Raw genomic sequence first — 17,564 nt, 5'->3', positions numbered from 1 at the left:
GCTGCCTGTGTGTGTGTGTGTCTTATATACATCGACCATCACCGTCACGTATTTCTTCTTTTTCTCTTTTCTCTTTCCACCCTTTTCCTGTATTTAGCTTCTTCCTTCATCATTTTCTTCCGTTTCCGTTCACATCTCTCCCGACGCTGATTTCAACCTCGTTACGCCATTACGTCTATGCTCCTGCTGCTCCCGCTCCTGTGTATACACGACGTCGACGTAACGGGGGCACAGATAGTAAAAGACGTTTCCGATTCGCACCCTCTAGCGTCTGTTTGTATATATAACTCTTTTTCTTTTTCTCTTTTAGGAATATAATACTAGGCAACACATATGGCTCAATACTATTATATATACTCGATCGAGTTGAGTTGCATCAGCTGTTATTTTTAAATGATGATGATTATGTTGGACGACAGCAGAGATCTTCGATGAGTGCGGGTGATAATAATGGCGCCGACTGGGATGTGCCTGGGCCAAGTGCGAGATCCTTTTTCTTTTTTTTCTCTCTCTCTATGTGCTGGCCGTCATTATTAGAGATAATCCCAACAGCTGATGGCAATAATGAAAGGCTTTTTTATTTTTTCCTGGATAAGAAGAAAGTTTCGGCGCTCTGTGCGTTTGGACGGTGACGTTTTCTTCATCCCGTCACTGACGTCAATTTCGGGCTCCATCAACTCGAGACTGTCTCAATGGCGATAATGGCGAGAGAATAGAGAAGAAAAGCCAAACAAACTTTTTTCTTTATCCCGATTCAGTCGACGGGAAGAAAAACGATGAAAAACGACACGTTCCCCCCCGACCGTCTTGTATTTTTATTTTATTTTTCTCTCGATAGACTCTAGGCTTTTCGTTAGCTTATGGCTTTTTCGGGCTTTTGACGCGAGTAGTAGTAGTAGTAGTATAGTAGGTTAGATACACACATAGAGGTGTTGGTGGGTGTGGATTAGAAAAAAGACCCGCCCTCGACAACGTCGCCATGGCTACCACGTCGTCAGCTTTTGACAGATGTCGATGTGTTCAAATGTGATTCGCCGACCAGTTCCAGTGCTTTTTTCTTTTACGTTATTCTTTTCTCCTTTATTTCGACTGGGTTTTTTCACGAGTGTTGTCCTTTTTCCTCCGTAGTTGTGCCAGTTTTATTTTTTGTTTAGTCTATTTTAGTTGGCAGCTCTTTTTAAATGTTGGAAATGAAATTGTCTGTCTTTGTTTTCGTGTTCGTGGCCGCATACGTCACAGCTAATGAACCTGATTATGCCAACGGGAATTTCGATGTTCCTTCCGTGCCGAAAAGAGAAATTCTGAGATGCATGGGTAACTTTTATAATACATCAATAATCACCTCTGTTTCTACTTCTAGCGATTTCCTGGCAGTGTTTCTATCACAGCAGCCAGCAATTAGTTCCATGTTTTCCTTGATACAGCATACTAAAAACCCTTTGCTAATGTTCCTTTCTTTATTACAGTGTGCAAAGCGTTGGTGGATGAAGTGGAAATAGCTGTTGATAGAGTGGACCCTCACAAAAAAGTTGACATGGGCAGTTTCCGCCTTGACGGAAAAGGAAACGTCAAACAAAACTTGGTAACTTACATTCTAATCAAGTAATTCATATCAAACATCTTGAATTCACAGCACACATATTGTGTTACTGACATGTTCTTGGTCAGTTTCAAGATGTTTTCAAAACCACAACAACCTGTTTTATCGTAGATGAGATAACCAAGAGCCACCTATCATTTGTTACAGGTACCTTATGCACGCAGCCAGCTCTTCCTCTCTGAGGTTGGTTCCACATTCTCCTCTTTCTCCCATGTTATATAACTCAAATAATCAGCAAAAAAAAACTGCAATGGCTGGACTCATCATCACACATAAATGAACAATCTAATTTGATGACTAGGTCATGGACAAGGTCTGCCCGATGTTCAGGAATTACGTCGTTGCCAATTACAAAGCCACTGGTAGGCCGACGCTCTTGAGAATTGAAACTCCAGACGGGAAAGGCATGAATCCCGAGATGAGCAACGTCAATATCGTTCCCAATCCCGAAGTGAACGAGCAATTATCTTCCTACGTAAGATTGGAAATTTGATTTATGCAGTTTATATTGTTTGACACCATATCTTAAATGATAACGAAACGTATACATCTCATTTTGTTATTGTTTTTTCGGGGGGGGGGGGGGGGGTTTATATAGTGTCAAGGTTTAGTCGAGGAATACGAAGATGAAATCGTGTCCATGTTCGCCAAAAGCGAGAAGCAACTCCACCAAAAGCTTTGCGTTCAATTGGCCGAGGTCTGCCCCAGAGATGCGGTCCCCGACTCGGACGATTCCAGTTCCGAATCCTCGGAGACTTACGATTTCGAACGCGAAGAATTGTAATTTTGTGATTGATTTGGTTTTTCTAAGGAAAAAGGAAACTCCAACCCCCCCACAAAAAAATGAATTATAAACATCGAGATATAAACGAGAAGTATAATTCTATTTAATTATTATACCAAAACTGATGGTAAACTACTGCCCACTAATATTTTGCTCTCGTTATTTAATGTATTTTTTGATCGAATTATGTAGGATTATAATAGTTAAAAGATTTTTATCCATGAAACATTGTTTGAAAGTCTATGGGGGGGTTAATTCATAATCATAATGGATGGGAAAAAGGAAAACAAATAAAGGGGGGTGTACGTAAGCCGAAGAGAAAGATCCTTTTCTTTTTTCTTTAGTCTTCTTCTCATTACAAACGACAGGTAAATGTATAATTATAAGTAAATATATCGAGTGGTGGTGGTGGTGGTGACGAATTCGGGCGGGGGGTTGTCAGGGCACGTTATAATATAATATGCTTAAATTGTTTTTTTCTTTTATATGCGTGTAGTAAACATCGATACAGAGGGTGGAGGGTGGTGGGGAGGAGAGGTGAGTGTGTGGGGTAAACGTTTTTTGTCTTTTTTCTTCCAGGAAACAAGAGCTATGATGTAATATCAACACAGATAGGGCAATTAACTCTTATTGATCAAGTTTATATAAAGCCCGATGTTGAAACGAGAGTTGGAAAGATTAGAAGGAGAGCGAGAGAACCAGTTGTCAAACGATATCGGGTTCTCACAGATTCTTGGGAGAGGAGACGAAAACAGATGATGAAGAAGAAGAAGAAATAAATGACGTGGTTTAATATACGTGGGGCGCCAAAACGGGTAGTAGTGGTGGTGGGGTGGAGAGCTAGGAATTGAGGGAGGATTTGAGAATGTGCGTCATGAGCGCACACTAGTCATTTTTTTTATTTCTCTTTTTTTTGGCTTTTTTATTTTATTTTTTTATTTTTTATTCAGCAGCCGCAATATCCGGTGTCTTCCTCCTCCCGTGGTATTCATTCCGCAGTCGTCTATATAAGATCAATGTGTAATAGAACGAAAAAGAAAAAAAAAGATGTTAGTCGCTGGGAATTAATAGGCAATTTGCTTGTCTCATCGGCGCTTGTCGCCGATATAGACGAGCGCGTGGGCGGCTAATCAACACGCGACCCTCATCGCTGAGACTCTGCCTCGAATGTCCGCGATGATTGATTGATTGTCCATGTTCCCCACTCACTCCCGCCGCGTCTCCCCTCGCCAGGCTCTTGATGGAAAAATCTTGTTATCGCTCGTCTTTTGAGTGCCAGTATATTTGGGGGGAGGGTGCGCGCAACTCGGATCAAAGCGATTACATTTTGGAGCGAACTCTACTATTCCGGCAAAAGAAGAAGAAAGAAGAAACCCAGTCGAATAGAACACGGCGGATAACAGGAAAAAAGTAGTTTTTTATATCTAAGCCGATCTTCTTCTTTTCGTGAGTGTATATAAATATAGAGCGGGACTATAGTGTACATATGTCACCGTCTGTATGGAAGGCGACTTTAGGAGTGAGCAGGGAGAACAGCCAGCGGTTTTGAGAGTCCCTCTCCAGCGTTGGGGTGCAATTACAAACTAAATCATGCAGATGCTGCTTTGTGTGTGATGTGTGTGTTACGACAAAAGGGGAGGCAACCATTGTCTCCTCCCTTCAACCCGGTGACGTGCAAGCCCAGAGAGTGGACCTGCTGGAGTCTGTCGAGTCGAGTCACACCTCTTCTACATCGTTTCTCTCCCATCTTTTGGGAGAGAAGAAAGAAAGTATTTGATTTCTTCCTTTTTTTATTTACTGTCGGAGGACATACGCGCGCCAACTTGGGTGAATGAAACGCTTGGCTGCCTCTGCCATGGTGGTTGTTCTCATCCACACCAAACCTATATTATCGCCATGAGAATACGTAAGCCGGCGTTCGGCAAGGGGCGGCGGCGGCGGCGGTAGGGAGGATGATTGAGAAGAACAGAATGACGTGCATTGCTGGCGTGAATTCCACGCCCAGAATGAGAGCAGCAATATCGGATGGAAACAGTGAATCCGCTTTCTAGTATATCCCCCCCCCCACATCGCATCGAAAAAAGAAATGAATTCTAGTAGCCTCGACGTATTCATCTTTTCGAGGCTATTTCGAATTTTCGAGAGAGACTCTTGATGCTCCATATTGATCTCGTGCCCGTCTCTCCAGCGATTGGACTCTCTCCTTTTGTTCTCTTAACTCACAACCACGTGATCTATTTATCCGCCTCCTGTGTGTGAGTGTGTGGATCATTCTGGATAAGTTGGGCAGCACTCGGGGATCAGGGACCCCCTCGCACCAACTGTCCTGACGTTTGAAATTTGGCGCCGGATACAGGTGATTTCACGGTTCATTGATCTTTGAACTAGAGCGCGCGCATTGTTTGTTTTGTTTTCTTTTTTTCTTCCGGCGGAGGCGACTAACATCCGCTGGCAGATCCGGATGAAAGCGATATCCAACATCAAGAGGAATATCATGTCACCCGGTGTCTGTAGTAGTGCAGTTTCTGGGAAGCAGACGCCCACTAGACCCCCCGGCCTGTCTAACATGGGACGACGACCAAACAGCATCAAGGGCCAATGAATCGAACACGGCCAGCCGCGGCCAGCTGGATGACCACCACCCAACGATTGCGATTGATGTATTAAATGGAGAGCTAGGGACTCGCGCGCTAAACTTGACGTTGCCGGGCTCCAGCCGATGGAACGACTGGGCTGGATGGATACGAGACGAATCAGAAATACAAATAAAAATGTTACCATAGCTGTTTTCACGAAATCAGACAGCCTTTCCACGTATATAGACGGAGCCATTTCTCATCTAATTTACCTGTCGAGATGATTCACGCTCAAACTACAAAGTGACAGAGTCTACTGGAGCGTCTCCGAATTATTAAACCGAAACAAGAAGTTGAATCAAATCTAGAAAATTCGACTTTGAAAACTTGTCGTCATTTAATTTTTACCTTTTTGTTATTCATTTAGGATGCCTGGGAAATGTAGCATGTTCTCCATAACCCTGAGGGAAAACTATTGGCTAGAGCTTTCATCAATCTCTTCACGGCCGCGAATTCACGTAATTAGGCGTTGCCTTGACTCCGATACGCCCGTCTCCTATGGCTTTGATTGGCGTTGATTTTTTGTTTCATACAACAACCAAAAAGTTAACAAAATGGAAAACATCCGAAAAATCGGATCCTACATCAATCCTTACTGGGAAGCGCTGGGAAGTAACTTACAGTATTCCGTGTAATAGTTTGGTATACGAAATCTCCTGACGGTAATATCGCTGCCCAAAAACTTTGCGCAACTATCTATATCGGTAATTGCATTTTCTCAGAGATAAAGCTGCAGACTCAAATGGTCCAGTTGCTCTTTTAGCCATTTGTGTCTGAGCTCTCTCTTTTGATCAGGTACCAGACGTGATGAAGCCAATACGAATGGCTGTCTGGCGACAAGATCACAAAAAGCCAGGGCAACAATTGTAATCAGCTTGCAACTATAAATAGAGATATTATATCTCTGCTGGTATGAATTCTATTTCTGTACACACTATCCGCTTATATGTGCCTCTATCTCACATCTCACTGGACTTGAGGTATTTCACCCCAGACACACGCTGTTGTATAGAAAAACATGAAAAAATCGTTTTCCGAGTGGTTCGATCCATCACCAAATACCGGACGTACGGCATTTTCTTCCCTGCCTTATCTTCCGGTCTGTGTTCTTTTTCGTTCCGGCTTTCTAACGTCAGATTTGTTACATGCGTCATTTCGCAGATCGTTGCCTCAGAGACGCCCACCACTCGGATGGAACCCCCCGTCGGCCAAGATTCCGATCTCGTACGCATCGATAGTTTTTTATTTTCTTTATTTAAAGAAATTTTCATTCCCCCCTCCCTCCCTTCATCGTTTCTGATCGAACATTCGATCCCAATCTTTTTTTTTGAGCCATAAACTTTTTAAAAAGAGGATGGCGTAATCATTTTTCTCATTTAAAATTTTTTTTTTGTACCTGTATTTTATTTTTGCAAAGTCATTTTGTTGTTGTTGTTGTTGTTTTCCAATCTTGCCAGTCGCGTCTGTGGGCGGCTAGCACAGCGAGTGACACTGGGCCGGATGTAGTAAGCCCTGGGCAATGCATTTCCGCATGCAGTTGGGGCTCCTCTTCATTGACTGACGTCGAGCTGCACACACAAACACAACAAAGACAAAAAAAAATAAAACTCAAATTGAATTGAAAACAAAAAATATATTTTTTTGACAAAAGAGAAAAACTAAAAATAATAAAAATAATAAAAAAAAACCGACCGGCTTGCCGAAGGATTTTCTTGAGAAGGGATTCCTTCTGCCTGTTGATTTTGTTGACGGCTGAATGGAAACCCAAGAGGGGCAAAACTCGAGGCTCAGAGTCCCGGCCGATATTAGCCGCCGCCAATGATGATGAAGAAGACAACGACGACTGCTGCTGCTGCTGTGACGCAACCGACGACTCGGCGTCGGCTCCCCCTGTTGAAGATTTGGAGGAGAGAGTCATCGAATTACGTTGCTGCTTTTGACGGCGCTTGCCGGTCACCGGCGGGTTGAATGGCGCCGGCTGCTGAGATCTTTTCAAATTGCTGGTTAGTTTGCCGTAGTATTGGGCCGGCTCGCCGTCGGCCATCAGCGCGTATTTAGTCATCAGCGGACGATCCTCGTAGACGTAGTCGTCTAAGACGTTGGGACTATCGGCAGTCATAGCTCCGGCCCTCTGCTGCTGCTGCTCTTGTTGTTTTTGTTGTTGTGACTCCTCCTCTTCTTCCTCCTGCTGCTGTTGATTGTCTCTGAAATTCGAAGCTGTCGCGAAGATGGCTGAAGATGGCCTGGCCGCCGATGGTATTGAGGCCCGCGATGGGCCCGATGCGGCCGCCGCTCTGTCGCTAATGGCGACGGCGTTGTTGTCGTTGTCCTCGTCGTCCGATCCGCCGTTGTCCAGGATCGAGTGAAACTTACGGGCAGCTCCCGCCAGCTTGAATTCGTTCCAGATCCACGGCTGCTCTTCCATGACTTCCTCATTGATTTCTATAAAAGGGGGAAATCATAATATTTAATAACCGAATTGAAACAGGGGAAAAAAAAAAACAGAAAAACATGAGAGATTTGATACAGATAGGATTTCAGTCTAATCCAGGATGAAAAAATAAATAAATAAATACCCGATCCATCACTCGGATTGCACTTCTCTCCCAGATAATTCAATTTCTAGCAGGGTCAATATATATCTCCAGAAGGTGCCATTTCATTATAGATTCACTCCTCCCATCTAACTCCGATTGCATTAGAGAGACAGAGCTGTAAAAGTACACACATCTCCTGGGAGACAGATAAAGTTGCGCCATTCGTTGCGCTCCGTTTTACAGCCGTGATTTCCCTGGAAAATGACCACAGTGTCGCCATTCGTCAGTCAACACATTCCCCAGAAAAACAAGAGAGCTGCCGAAAGAGAATCCTTTTCGCTATCTTTCAAAGGGGGACCGGGGGCAAATAAAGAAACATCAACCAGACTTTCTTCAAAAGAGCAGAGTGCACTTTGGGTCGCGCCATCGCTCTACAGCGATGCTCTCTCTTGGACCTGTAAACATCAACCGTTACAAGATTTATCGTGAGAGTGAAGAACCAAAGCTAATGCGCTTTCTTCTTCTTCTTCGTCCGCGGCTGCCAGCCATTACACTTTGATCCTCATTGGTCGGAATGGCCAAATATAAAAGGTCAGCCACCAGAAACGTCACCAGCAGCTTCCAGTCTCCCTTTCTTTTATATACGTCGACCATTTGAATCTTTTATTTTTTTCAATCCCTTCAACAGCTGGAAAAATAGAATAAAACATCAACTTGAAAACAAAATTCAACCGAGATCGAAGAAATAGGTTCCCCTGTTATTTAATAAAAACGGTTGTTGTTGTGGGCTGCGTGGGGGGAATCATATTGAATGGGGGAAAAAATATCGGTGGTTCAAACTAGCTGTTAAGGCTTCTTCTTTTTTTTGGGACTCCTGACGACATTGATTGGTTGCCAATGCGTGGTCGGCAATTGGATCTGTTTGGTCGAAGATCTTTGTGGTGTGGAGGCAAACGTCCATAACTGATTTCATCCACTCGGTGAATGGAATCCATAGACAATCGGAGGGGCGTAAACAGCAGCAGTTGATCACGGTAAATACAAAGACAAGCGACCGGAACCAAAAAGTGTAACCACACACTAGAAACAATGGACCGACCAAAGATGTATTGTGTTCAACCTATTTATTAGGTCCCCCCCCCCCCACCCATCCCACAACTCCCTTCGATATTAGTTTTTGGTCGACTATTATATAATATTGCTCTCGCATGGGCACGTTCAGAATCCCATTTTGGTCTATAAAATTGATCTTTTTAGTTCATAACTTTGGTGCGGTGAACCCAACCAAAATATATTGTTTTACTGATTTATCGTTTCCATTTCTGTCGGAGGTATATCAACTATATAATATCGTGCTAAAATTCTATCCTCATCCTCGTCAGGATTTCCGGTTTTTCCCCGCACAATTTTATCCAGGTTTTCTTGGCGCGTATAGAGTATAAAGCCCCTCATCGCTCTAATTAATTTGCCTTTTACCGACACGCAGCACGTTGACTGCGCGTGCTAAGAGGCGGTTTCGTGCAGATCTTTTTCTTTTTGAAACGACGTCCGATTTATCATTTGTTTGATCCTATATACCTATGCGCCTTATACTCCATTCTTTTGCCAAGATCCCGCAGACCGCTCGTCCTTATAGTAATTATCTTGGGGCTCTTTCCTGTTGGCCGATGCGAATGAGCCGCGGACTATGTGTGTAGAGTTGATAGCTCCGGTGAATAGAAGCATTTTCATTTTGACTGGGGGGAAACAAACACGCACGTAAATGTACATCAGTATATATATACGTCTCCGCTAGCTAACTAGCTGTATAGCAGCCTCGATTGTCTATTGCTAAATAATAAACGAGAGTCTAACGGCGGTAAAGACAATAGCCCAAAAGACAAGACCGAGGAGGAGATGCACAAATGAGCAAGACGAGGCAATAGTTGGACTGCGTCTAAGATGGGTACAACAACCACTCTCGTCGAATACATTGCACGCGTGTCTGCTGCTGCTACTGCTCGCTGGCTGATACTCTTGAAGGCTATTCAATTAGCGTTATTCTCTTGTAATAATAACAACACTAGAAGCGCTCTGGCTCTCCGCTGTTGGTTAACTCTATAATGCCATTTCGGGAGGAGGATAAAGCCCAGTATAGTCACGGGGCTTTTATTGGGAGAAGGTTAACTCCTTTTCGTTTATGTTTAGGCTGCACACACAACAGACCCCTCGAGATGTCTGCACACAATACGAATAATATATGTATAGAGGTGCAGCACTTGGTGGCCGCTTCATGCGCATACGTAGTTGGCAGTTCCCAATAACAAGGATAGCGATTTCGGAGAAGAAATAAGAGCTAATATTTTCGGCCTGCCGAGGTCTATTATACGCCCCCGCTACCAATTTCTCAGGCTTGAGATGGGACTGAAATTCAAACATTTATTTGCCTTCCAATATACTTTCTAGCTGTACGGTTTGGCTACTGGTACAGTAGTCGATTTTTTGGGATTCAGTGAACGTCCTGCCCTATATCTCTAATATCGGAGAGTGTCTCTTGTATCAAACCAATACGTCCGCTGGACCAATACGTCCGCGATATGGACCAATAACCCTTGCTAAATCACACATGACTTGATGCTACCTGGCAAATGATGTAGCCAGTAGGTATATACGACATCTTTGTCAGCCAAATCGGAAATTCAGTCTAGTTTGATTTGATTTTTCGAAAGGGACTTTTTTTTTTACGACGAAGACGCATTTCTTTCAGTTGAGTGCGTGAATTTGCATTAATAAAAAAGCTCCCAGCGTCATAATCAAATCATTAAACTTTTTTCATTTCTTTTTCTCAGCATTCGATCGTCTTCCAGAGAAAAAATAAAATAAAAACCCGAAAGGTTGTATCATCATATGAGACTTCATCAGAAGAACACACGTCGTCAACTTGTATATTTGAATATTTCCATCTGTTTTTCAATAGGTCATCACGCTCTAGTTCACCTTTACACTCGTTTAGTTCTTTTAAATCTGATTAAGTGCCGTTTCAAAAGGATTTCCCAATAAATGGCAGCGCAGTCCCCAGCAGAACAAGAACGTTATTTATTTATTAGCCGAACTTGTAAAATGTTGTGATGATGCAGCAACGATTTACAAAAATAGAAATACGGAAAGTCCCGCGCTCGGCTGGATCCGGTCCCGCTCTAAAGGCTATATATGTTGATTTGGTTTTCGCGCAATTCAATCGCAAGGATTTCGCCCATTTTACATGCTCAATCTAATTCATGCTCGGAATGATTCAGCATCAGTCCCCCTTCGGCCAACGTTACCTCACATTTCCTAGACAGCGGAGGTAAACTTTGACGCAGATGAGCGGCTTATTATATGTGCCCCCCATTCACTGGGATATAGTTTCATGCATTTGAATAGTTCAGCATCACACACACACTAGCCTCCACGCCGTGTAAAATGCGTAGGTAGATGTAGACGCGGTGGACTCACTGCTCGGCCATTATACATAAGGGGGCCAGTTTTCGTTCGGGAGAGCGTGCAAAATAATTTCGCGTCTGAATAGAAAACTCGGCTGAATTGAAAATGTCTCCTCCCTTTTCATCGTGGGTCTAACAGCGAAAAAAAAAAAGAAATCGGTCAATCCGCGACGACGCCTGAACTTTGGAGAGAGAAATTTAGGGGACACACTAGACAAAAGGGGCCAAAAGATGAAGTACTTACGCAAGTACAGCACACGCCGTTTCAAAAGAAGAAGAAGAAAAGGATGTCTCATTTTTCACGGTCTTGCGCCTCCCGTTAATGAGAAGGCTCGTCCCGCTGCTTTCGTCTCTACAACTAATCAGCCTATATATACATAAGACCTACTCACCTACCAACTATAAAGCGTCTAACGAGAACTTGAGAAAGGTGAGACATCGGACGCAAAGCAAAGGATGGAAAACTGTGAAATATCTAACGAACGCCATCCGCTTCTTTTGTTTGTCACCTTTTTTTATATCCCCCCCCCTCCCCCATTGTCTGACTGCCATTCAGACATAGAGGCCGTATACGGGGGCCGGTGACGACGCTGTTCACGTGTAGTTGATTGTTCTCCGTCAGGCATTGACGCGTTGCTTGCCTGCTGCCGAAAGAATGATGATTTGATTGAGCTGCCATGGACAGCTATATACAAGGGACTATAACGGCCGTGATTCTCAATGACCGTGACTGGAAACGGTGAAGAACACTGTATAAACATGTAATTTCACTAAGAGCAGACGGTCTGAAACTGTCGCCAATGTTTCATTAATTTACCGCTCCTTTGTTTCTTTTTACGACGCACACAAAAGGGGCTCTCAATTTCTAATGGAATATTGGAGACACATCTACTTATTTCATTTATTATTTTCCCTACAACTTTTCCTGTCCCGAAACTTTTTTTTTCCGCTTATAATCTGATTGTAGGCGACGAGGAAATGGGTTAGGCCCTCACAGGGGGAGAGAATATAGATTGTGCTGAATATATATAGCATGCGTGCGTGACAAACGAGGTGGAAATCGTTCGCTATTACCCAGACCCCGGTGCGCATAACAAGCCAGAAAAAAAAGGTACAACTTTGCTGTGTGTACCTTTTTTTTTGGAATTCTTGTTACGATTCTTTATCGAGAACGCTGAGAAACGGTTTGACGTATTTTTTTTTTCATTCGTCGTACGTAATGTCGACTATATAAGAAATAAAAAAAAACTCGATTGATGTTGGCCGAGGGAGATGGAGAAAAGAGTTGGTGCGCCTCAGCAACAATTGATCCAAGTCTGTGATGCAGTTTGCTTCTCAAGACAGCAGTCCGCGCTGTTGCGGTGCTGGGTTGAAGATTTATCTCAACTATTACTGGCCGAACAAGCGACTATATTATTATTACTGAGAGCCTATTATATTCGATATACGCTTCCAGAATAATAGCCATGAATAACATTTCCAACTGTTTTGAAACTTCTCCGCGCTTACCCTTGAAGCGCATTGAGAACAATAACAGTTATTGGCTGGCGCAGCACAGAGCCAGCAACTAAGTTGCTGTTAAGAAAAAGAAGAAAGACAACACAACCAAAAGGTGGTAATTGAAGCGGTGGTTTTTGTTTTTACCTGAGGAGGAGCCGATGTCGACGCAACAGCAGACAGAGATGACTGTCAGCAGCATCCAGCAAGAATGAAGGGTCCATCCAAACAACTGCATTATATGCGAGACTCGTGTGTCGATTGTTGTCGATGTGCCAAAGATTAACGAGAGACAGCAGCGCCTTCTTTGATTTTCTTCTTCAGCTTCTTCTTCTTCTTTTCCTCTTCCGGCGATCTTTACGCTGCTGTAATTGACCCTTTTGTTTGTGCGGGAGCTGCTGTCACGGCTGAGAGTTGAAGATTGGCAATCAAAAAAACACTTGTTACTCTTTCTCTCTAGCTCTTTCTCTCTTGACTTTTGGATTGATTGTTTTGGCCTTTCCCTGAACTTTTTGGTTACTTGTATAACTTGACTGACCAAAGGACAAACTGTAACGTTATGGCGCCGGGGTTTTTCTTTGGTGATGGTGGGGGGGATGGATAATGTCAAGCCGCTGAGCCGTCGACGAGGAGGACTTGTCTTCGAATAGAGACCGTCGACTAGTATGGAAAGCTATTCGTTCCGATAGCGAGAGAGTATCCACACTATATAAGCGCTCCACCCTTTTGGCCGAACCCCCGCGCCGTGTGTAGCTGCTCGGCTGCTCTGCTCTTGCTCCGCGTTTCCTATGCTCCTAGTTTGGCCACGGTCAGTGCGTTGGTGCGTGTATACCGCGACGAGGGTGTGTGTGTGTGTGTGTGTGTGCGGTAGGGAAGGCAACAGTTAGTGCGACTGCTCCGTGAGTGCCAACTGATGTTCCCACCTTCTGAGTCGTATAGCCCGCGCCGATGACGTTCTTCATCTGAGACACGTAGACACCCCCACGTTTAGATCTACAACCCTTGTTGGGGAAAAAAAAAACCTTCCATCAAGCTCCGTATTATACACACACACACACAGAGACAGGTCGTCACACAAAAAAATAAGGAGTTGCAACTTATATGGCCTGAACCTTTTATCGTATATTTCTCCCCATAGATATTGGGTCGTCAAAAAGCAATAGCCTTGGAGAGTAGTATTGCTACTCTCCGCATATTATTTTCCTAAAGCCAAATAAAAAATTTACTGGTCAAACAATTTACCGAAAGGTCGACTTCCGTCGATGCTCGATGGATATTGATGGAAAAATTCCTGCATAACATTTGTCCTTAACAATTTGGCAACTGTACGGTAGCGCGAACCCGTAACGTGTTTTTTCTTTTTCTTTTTTTGGTAAAAGCTTCGTGGCAATTTTCCCTTTTATGCTTCAACAATTTCACTTGCCCAACTTATGCTAATATTTTTTAACAAACGTCACCGGCTGGAAAATGCTTTGTTGGCTTATTGGCCTGAGCAGCACTGCTGTGTGTGTCGGATGGAAAAGAGAGACTATATCTCTTCTTAGAAACGTCAGGGCGACGCTGTTCGCTTCTCGTTTGGTGTCAGAGACGAAGATAGGTTACGATATGCTAACACGAGCTTATAACGAAACGACATTACGAATAATTGGTATCGATGCGTTCTCGATAAATACCACAAGGAAAGAATCGAGAACAAAACAAAACAAAACAAAACACACTTTTGGATTACTTTTCAAGCGTTCGGGGAAGTTTATTTTTTTTTACCGCCCCCGATATTTATTCACGTTGATGTTCCAATACTGGATTCCATCATGTTATTTTAGGCAATAAGCACAGACACTCATAGTATAAGCAAAACGCCTACTGGGACCGGAAGGAATAATCGTTGCGGAATTACAGATATTCTTCAATTCGTTACGAAAGTCTCGAAACTCTACAACTTTTCGCTTACAGCCCGAGCTGGAATTCATCCACCCAGCATAATTTTCGTTTATAAGATCTTGTTAGATGGGGAAACGAGTTTTGGGAACGGTAATCTCCATCCCGTACCCAATATCGGAGAAATTTGATGAACATATCGCCCATGAGATTTACTTATTCAACACATTCTGCGCTTTTTAAATTCGTTCGAACGACGACGCCTCCGCGCTTTACATACCGAAGTAGATCGAATTAAAATTAAGCTTCTTGACGACTCGGTTAAAATATTCAACTCCTCCAGTTGTTAATTTTTTGTCAGCACTTGTAACAGCTGGATGACTTTTTAGTCTCCGATGCAATAACATTTCGAGTGTTTTCAAGCGAATGTTGTGTTTTGACAACTTCTTCGCAGATTGCTGGATGGAATTAAAGGGGGTTTATTTCCTTGACTGAGCACCAGCAGTAATCTCACGTGCATGCGTAACTGTGGAAATCAGATACGAGCAGCAGCAGCTGCATTGGTTATACCTAATTGCGGCCAAAGTGGAAATGACGGACTTATGTAAACTAATACCCCTTCAAATTTAATTTTCACACTCGACAAGAGCGAGACGAGAGTGTGTAATTCGTATAGCTTTTACTCCGACTAATTACCTGTCCTATAATTCGTACGAACCATGATTACCATACGTTTAATGGTTCAAAACACATTCGACTGATATACGTCACCATGTCCTGCATCAATAACGCCCACGTCGTTCCTTAAATCTAATGCCATCAAATAATTTTTCTTTTATTATTGCTACCATTTAACATCAATAGACTGTCTGCTCTTTACGTGCACCTGTTTCAGCTGGTCAGAAACAAATGAGCGATAGTTGGCTGTTCGTCATCTTTTATCCTTTAAATGACCGTCATATGTTGGAAACCTAAAATGAAATGTTGCATGGCTGTTCCGCGGAATTTTCAAGTTGCTTTCATCCACTTTTTTTTTGTTTTTGTCTTTGTTGGCAGGAAACGCCCCATCATACTTACTGATGACGGTCTCGATGGCCTCGTTATCCGTGTTCTGCTTGGAACTGCGCGTACCAGCAGCTCAATGGAGCCCGCGAAAAGAAGTGAAATAAATGTGGGTAGAAGATAGTTAGCTTTGTTACGACATAGCATGTTCTCTTGGGTGACTTTTGATTAATTACTGTGCGACCACTAGACCCAAACCCTTACACGAAACCCTTTTATACGCAAGTGCTGTATCATTTCATCTGCTACTTTTTCCAGATACTTATTATGTGTGTATATATACTTTTCCTTTCTTGGTATATATAGAATTCCCCCTTTTCGGTCTTGTTGCCTTTTTTATCTTTTTGTCTCGCCTCTTTGGATTATGAAGTCTATTATAACACCGGAAATGACAAGTGATGTGCCATGCGACTCCGCGATGGTTCTTCGCATCAGAATTTTTTCGGAAAATTCCATTGGGAGCTCTAATCAAGATGCGCATCTACCTAATTCTTATCTTATAGTATCGGTAGCTATAGTGCTACACAGCAACCGTATATGTCTGTCTCTCGCAGGTTGTGTCCTTTTGAATTGAGAGACTTTTCGTCATTCTTCCTCCCATCGCCGTATATCTTGTGTAAGCCGATTTGATTGCAAAGCAACTTTCCTTTGCCTTTTGAAATGAAACAAATTTGATGCTATACATTTCTGACGGAAACGTGAAACCTTTAAATGGCTGACACCGTCAATTTCCTATAATCGTCTCCAGTTGCAAGAATTAGTGGGTTGCGTATAGGCTCTCTGCTGGCTATAACGCGGGACCGGGAAAGTATACGAAGAAAACGAACGCATGTCCATATGTTTTGCCATTTCCATGGCACCCCAGACCCTTTAGACGCTTATTTCGTTTATACAAATTCAAAGTTAAATAAAAATCTGAATGTCAGTGAACATTTTAAACTTATTTCCATCCTTGATGTTGCTGTTGTACATCGATTATTCTAAAATTCAGACGATCAATGAATGATAATTTACCATAAAATTGTTATTACTATTATAGTAAAGCCGCGTACCCATATTTTGTATTTGTATGAAATTGTACTTTTCACATTGTAAATGCCACTGTTTACAATCGCTGTTTACAATCACTTGTGTTTGATCCATATTTCTGTTTGCGTTACGGTAATAATTCTTCGAGTCTTAGCTGAAACTATAACGAAAGGAAACTTTTTTTATCGATACCAGGAGCACTCCTGGAGTATTATGTGCTGATTCAGTACAGTAAATCTTATTGCAGTCAATTGCGACCAAATGCCAGACCAGCAGTAAATCGACCGTACTTATTTCTCGACTCCCGAAATAGCCTATCATTATTGGCGGACCATGATTTCTGCTTTTTTGTCGGAAAACAAAATCCCCAGTCCCCAGCGCAAACATATTCCATCAACGTCCTGTATTGTAGGTGTTGCAACAAAAAGATCGAAAGCGCTTACGTCTTCCTTCAAAAACGTGGGCGGTCTGAAAAATTGGATAGTACTTGAAATATGTACGTCAGAAGTTATTCTACGTACATGGTCAATTTATGTTTTACGAGTAGGTACCGATGGTTGGGATGCGCTTGCGCTCTGATTTTTCAATGCCTGCATATGCACCAATATATGCTGTTCTAGACCACTAGATATATGACTAATAGCTAATACATTCTGATAGCTACATATCGGCTCTGTATCTGTAGCGTATAGTATACTGTGTATATATTAAAGCTGCGTATACACAGAGGCCTGCAAAGAGGAAATCAAATATGGATATAGAGGGGGAAGGGATAAAGTTACTGAGGTCAGTCCGTGGCCGGTGGGCGGATTATAATCGTTTTTACCTGCATTTTTCAGAACATCGTTTGTCCTTGTTGATTAGCGCTGTGAACGGAAGTGCCTATAGCGGGCTCGTGACGTTCATATTGAATGAGGAAAAGGTGAACACTGCGGACACTGGGTTAATCGAATGTTCAATAATAGGCAGGATATTTAAAAGCTTTGGGTTGGGCGGGAACGTTCGATGACCTAATTAAGTGACACATGATGATACATCAATGTTGACACTATACCGCGCATTCCCCCGCACCGGATAAAA

The 17,564-nt window shown here is 42.9% G+C and overlaps 2 protein-coding genes across 2 annotated transcripts; one reads left to right on the top strand and one right to left on the bottom strand.

Moving 5' to 3' along the window:
• The first annotated feature begins 984 nt into the window (after positions 1 to 984).
• On the top strand, positions 985 to 2,610 carry LOC124199497 (protein seele-like). Its single transcript, XM_046595319.1, has 5 exons — positions 985 to 1,314; positions 1,467 to 1,582; positions 1,748 to 1,783; positions 1,902 to 2,075; positions 2,199 to 2,610. The coding sequence occupies exons 1-5, from the start codon at positions 1,182 to 1,184 to the stop codon at positions 2,382 to 2,384; spliced, it is 645 nt and encodes a 214-aa protein (XP_046451275.1). The 5' UTR covers positions 985 to 1,181; the 3' UTR covers positions 2,385 to 2,610.
• LOC124199495 (transcriptional corepressor SEUSS-like) lies at positions 2,183 to 13,391 on the bottom strand. Its single transcript, XM_046595318.1, has 4 exons — positions 12,663 to 13,391; positions 6,713 to 7,462; positions 6,417 to 6,588; positions 2,183 to 3,387 (listed from the first exon to the last, which is right to left on the bottom strand). The coding sequence occupies exons 1-3, from the start codon at positions 12,751 to 12,753 to the stop codon at positions 6,494 to 6,496; spliced, it is 936 nt and encodes a 311-aa protein (XP_046451274.1). The 5' UTR covers positions 12,754 to 13,391; the 3' UTR covers positions 2,183 to 3,387; positions 6,417 to 6,493.
• Between the last annotated feature and the right edge of the window lie 4,173 nt (positions 13,392 to 17,564).

This window comes from Daphnia pulex, chromosome 8 (genome assembly GCF_021134715.1).
Source record: "Daphnia pulex isolate KAP4 chromosome 8, ASM2113471v1".
Taxonomy (NCBI): Eukaryota; Metazoa; Arthropoda; class Branchiopoda; order Diplostraca; family Daphniidae; genus Daphnia; species Daphnia pulex.
The sequence above is the reverse complement of the archived record's forward strand: the minus strand, read 5'-3'. Positions and strand labels throughout refer to the sequence as shown.

Coding starts and splice junctions, on each gene's coding strand:
- LOC124199495 (XM_046595318.1), bottom strand. CDS start 12,753: ATGCAGTTGTTTGGATGGACCCTTCATTCTTGCTGGATGCTGCTGACA. Junction 7,463..12,662: donor CGACATCGGCTCCTCCTCAG/GTAAAAACAAAA, acceptor CCCCTTTTATAG/AAATCAATGAGGAAGTCATG. Junction 6,589..6,712: donor GAAAATCCTTCGGCAAGCCG/GTCGGTTTTTTT, acceptor TTGTGTGTGCAG/CTCGACGTCAGTCAATGAAG.
- LOC124199497 (XM_046595319.1), top strand. CDS start 1,182: ATGTTGGAAATGAAATTGTCTGTCTTTGTTTTCGTGTTCGTGGCCGCA. Junction 1,583..1,747: donor GAAACGTCAAACAAAACTTG/GTAACTTACATT, acceptor CATTTGTTACAG/GTACCTTATGCACGCAGCCA. Junction 1,784..1,901: donor GCCAGCTCTTCCTCTCTGAG/GTTGGTTCCACA, acceptor TTTGATGACTAG/GTCATGGACAAGGTCTGCCC.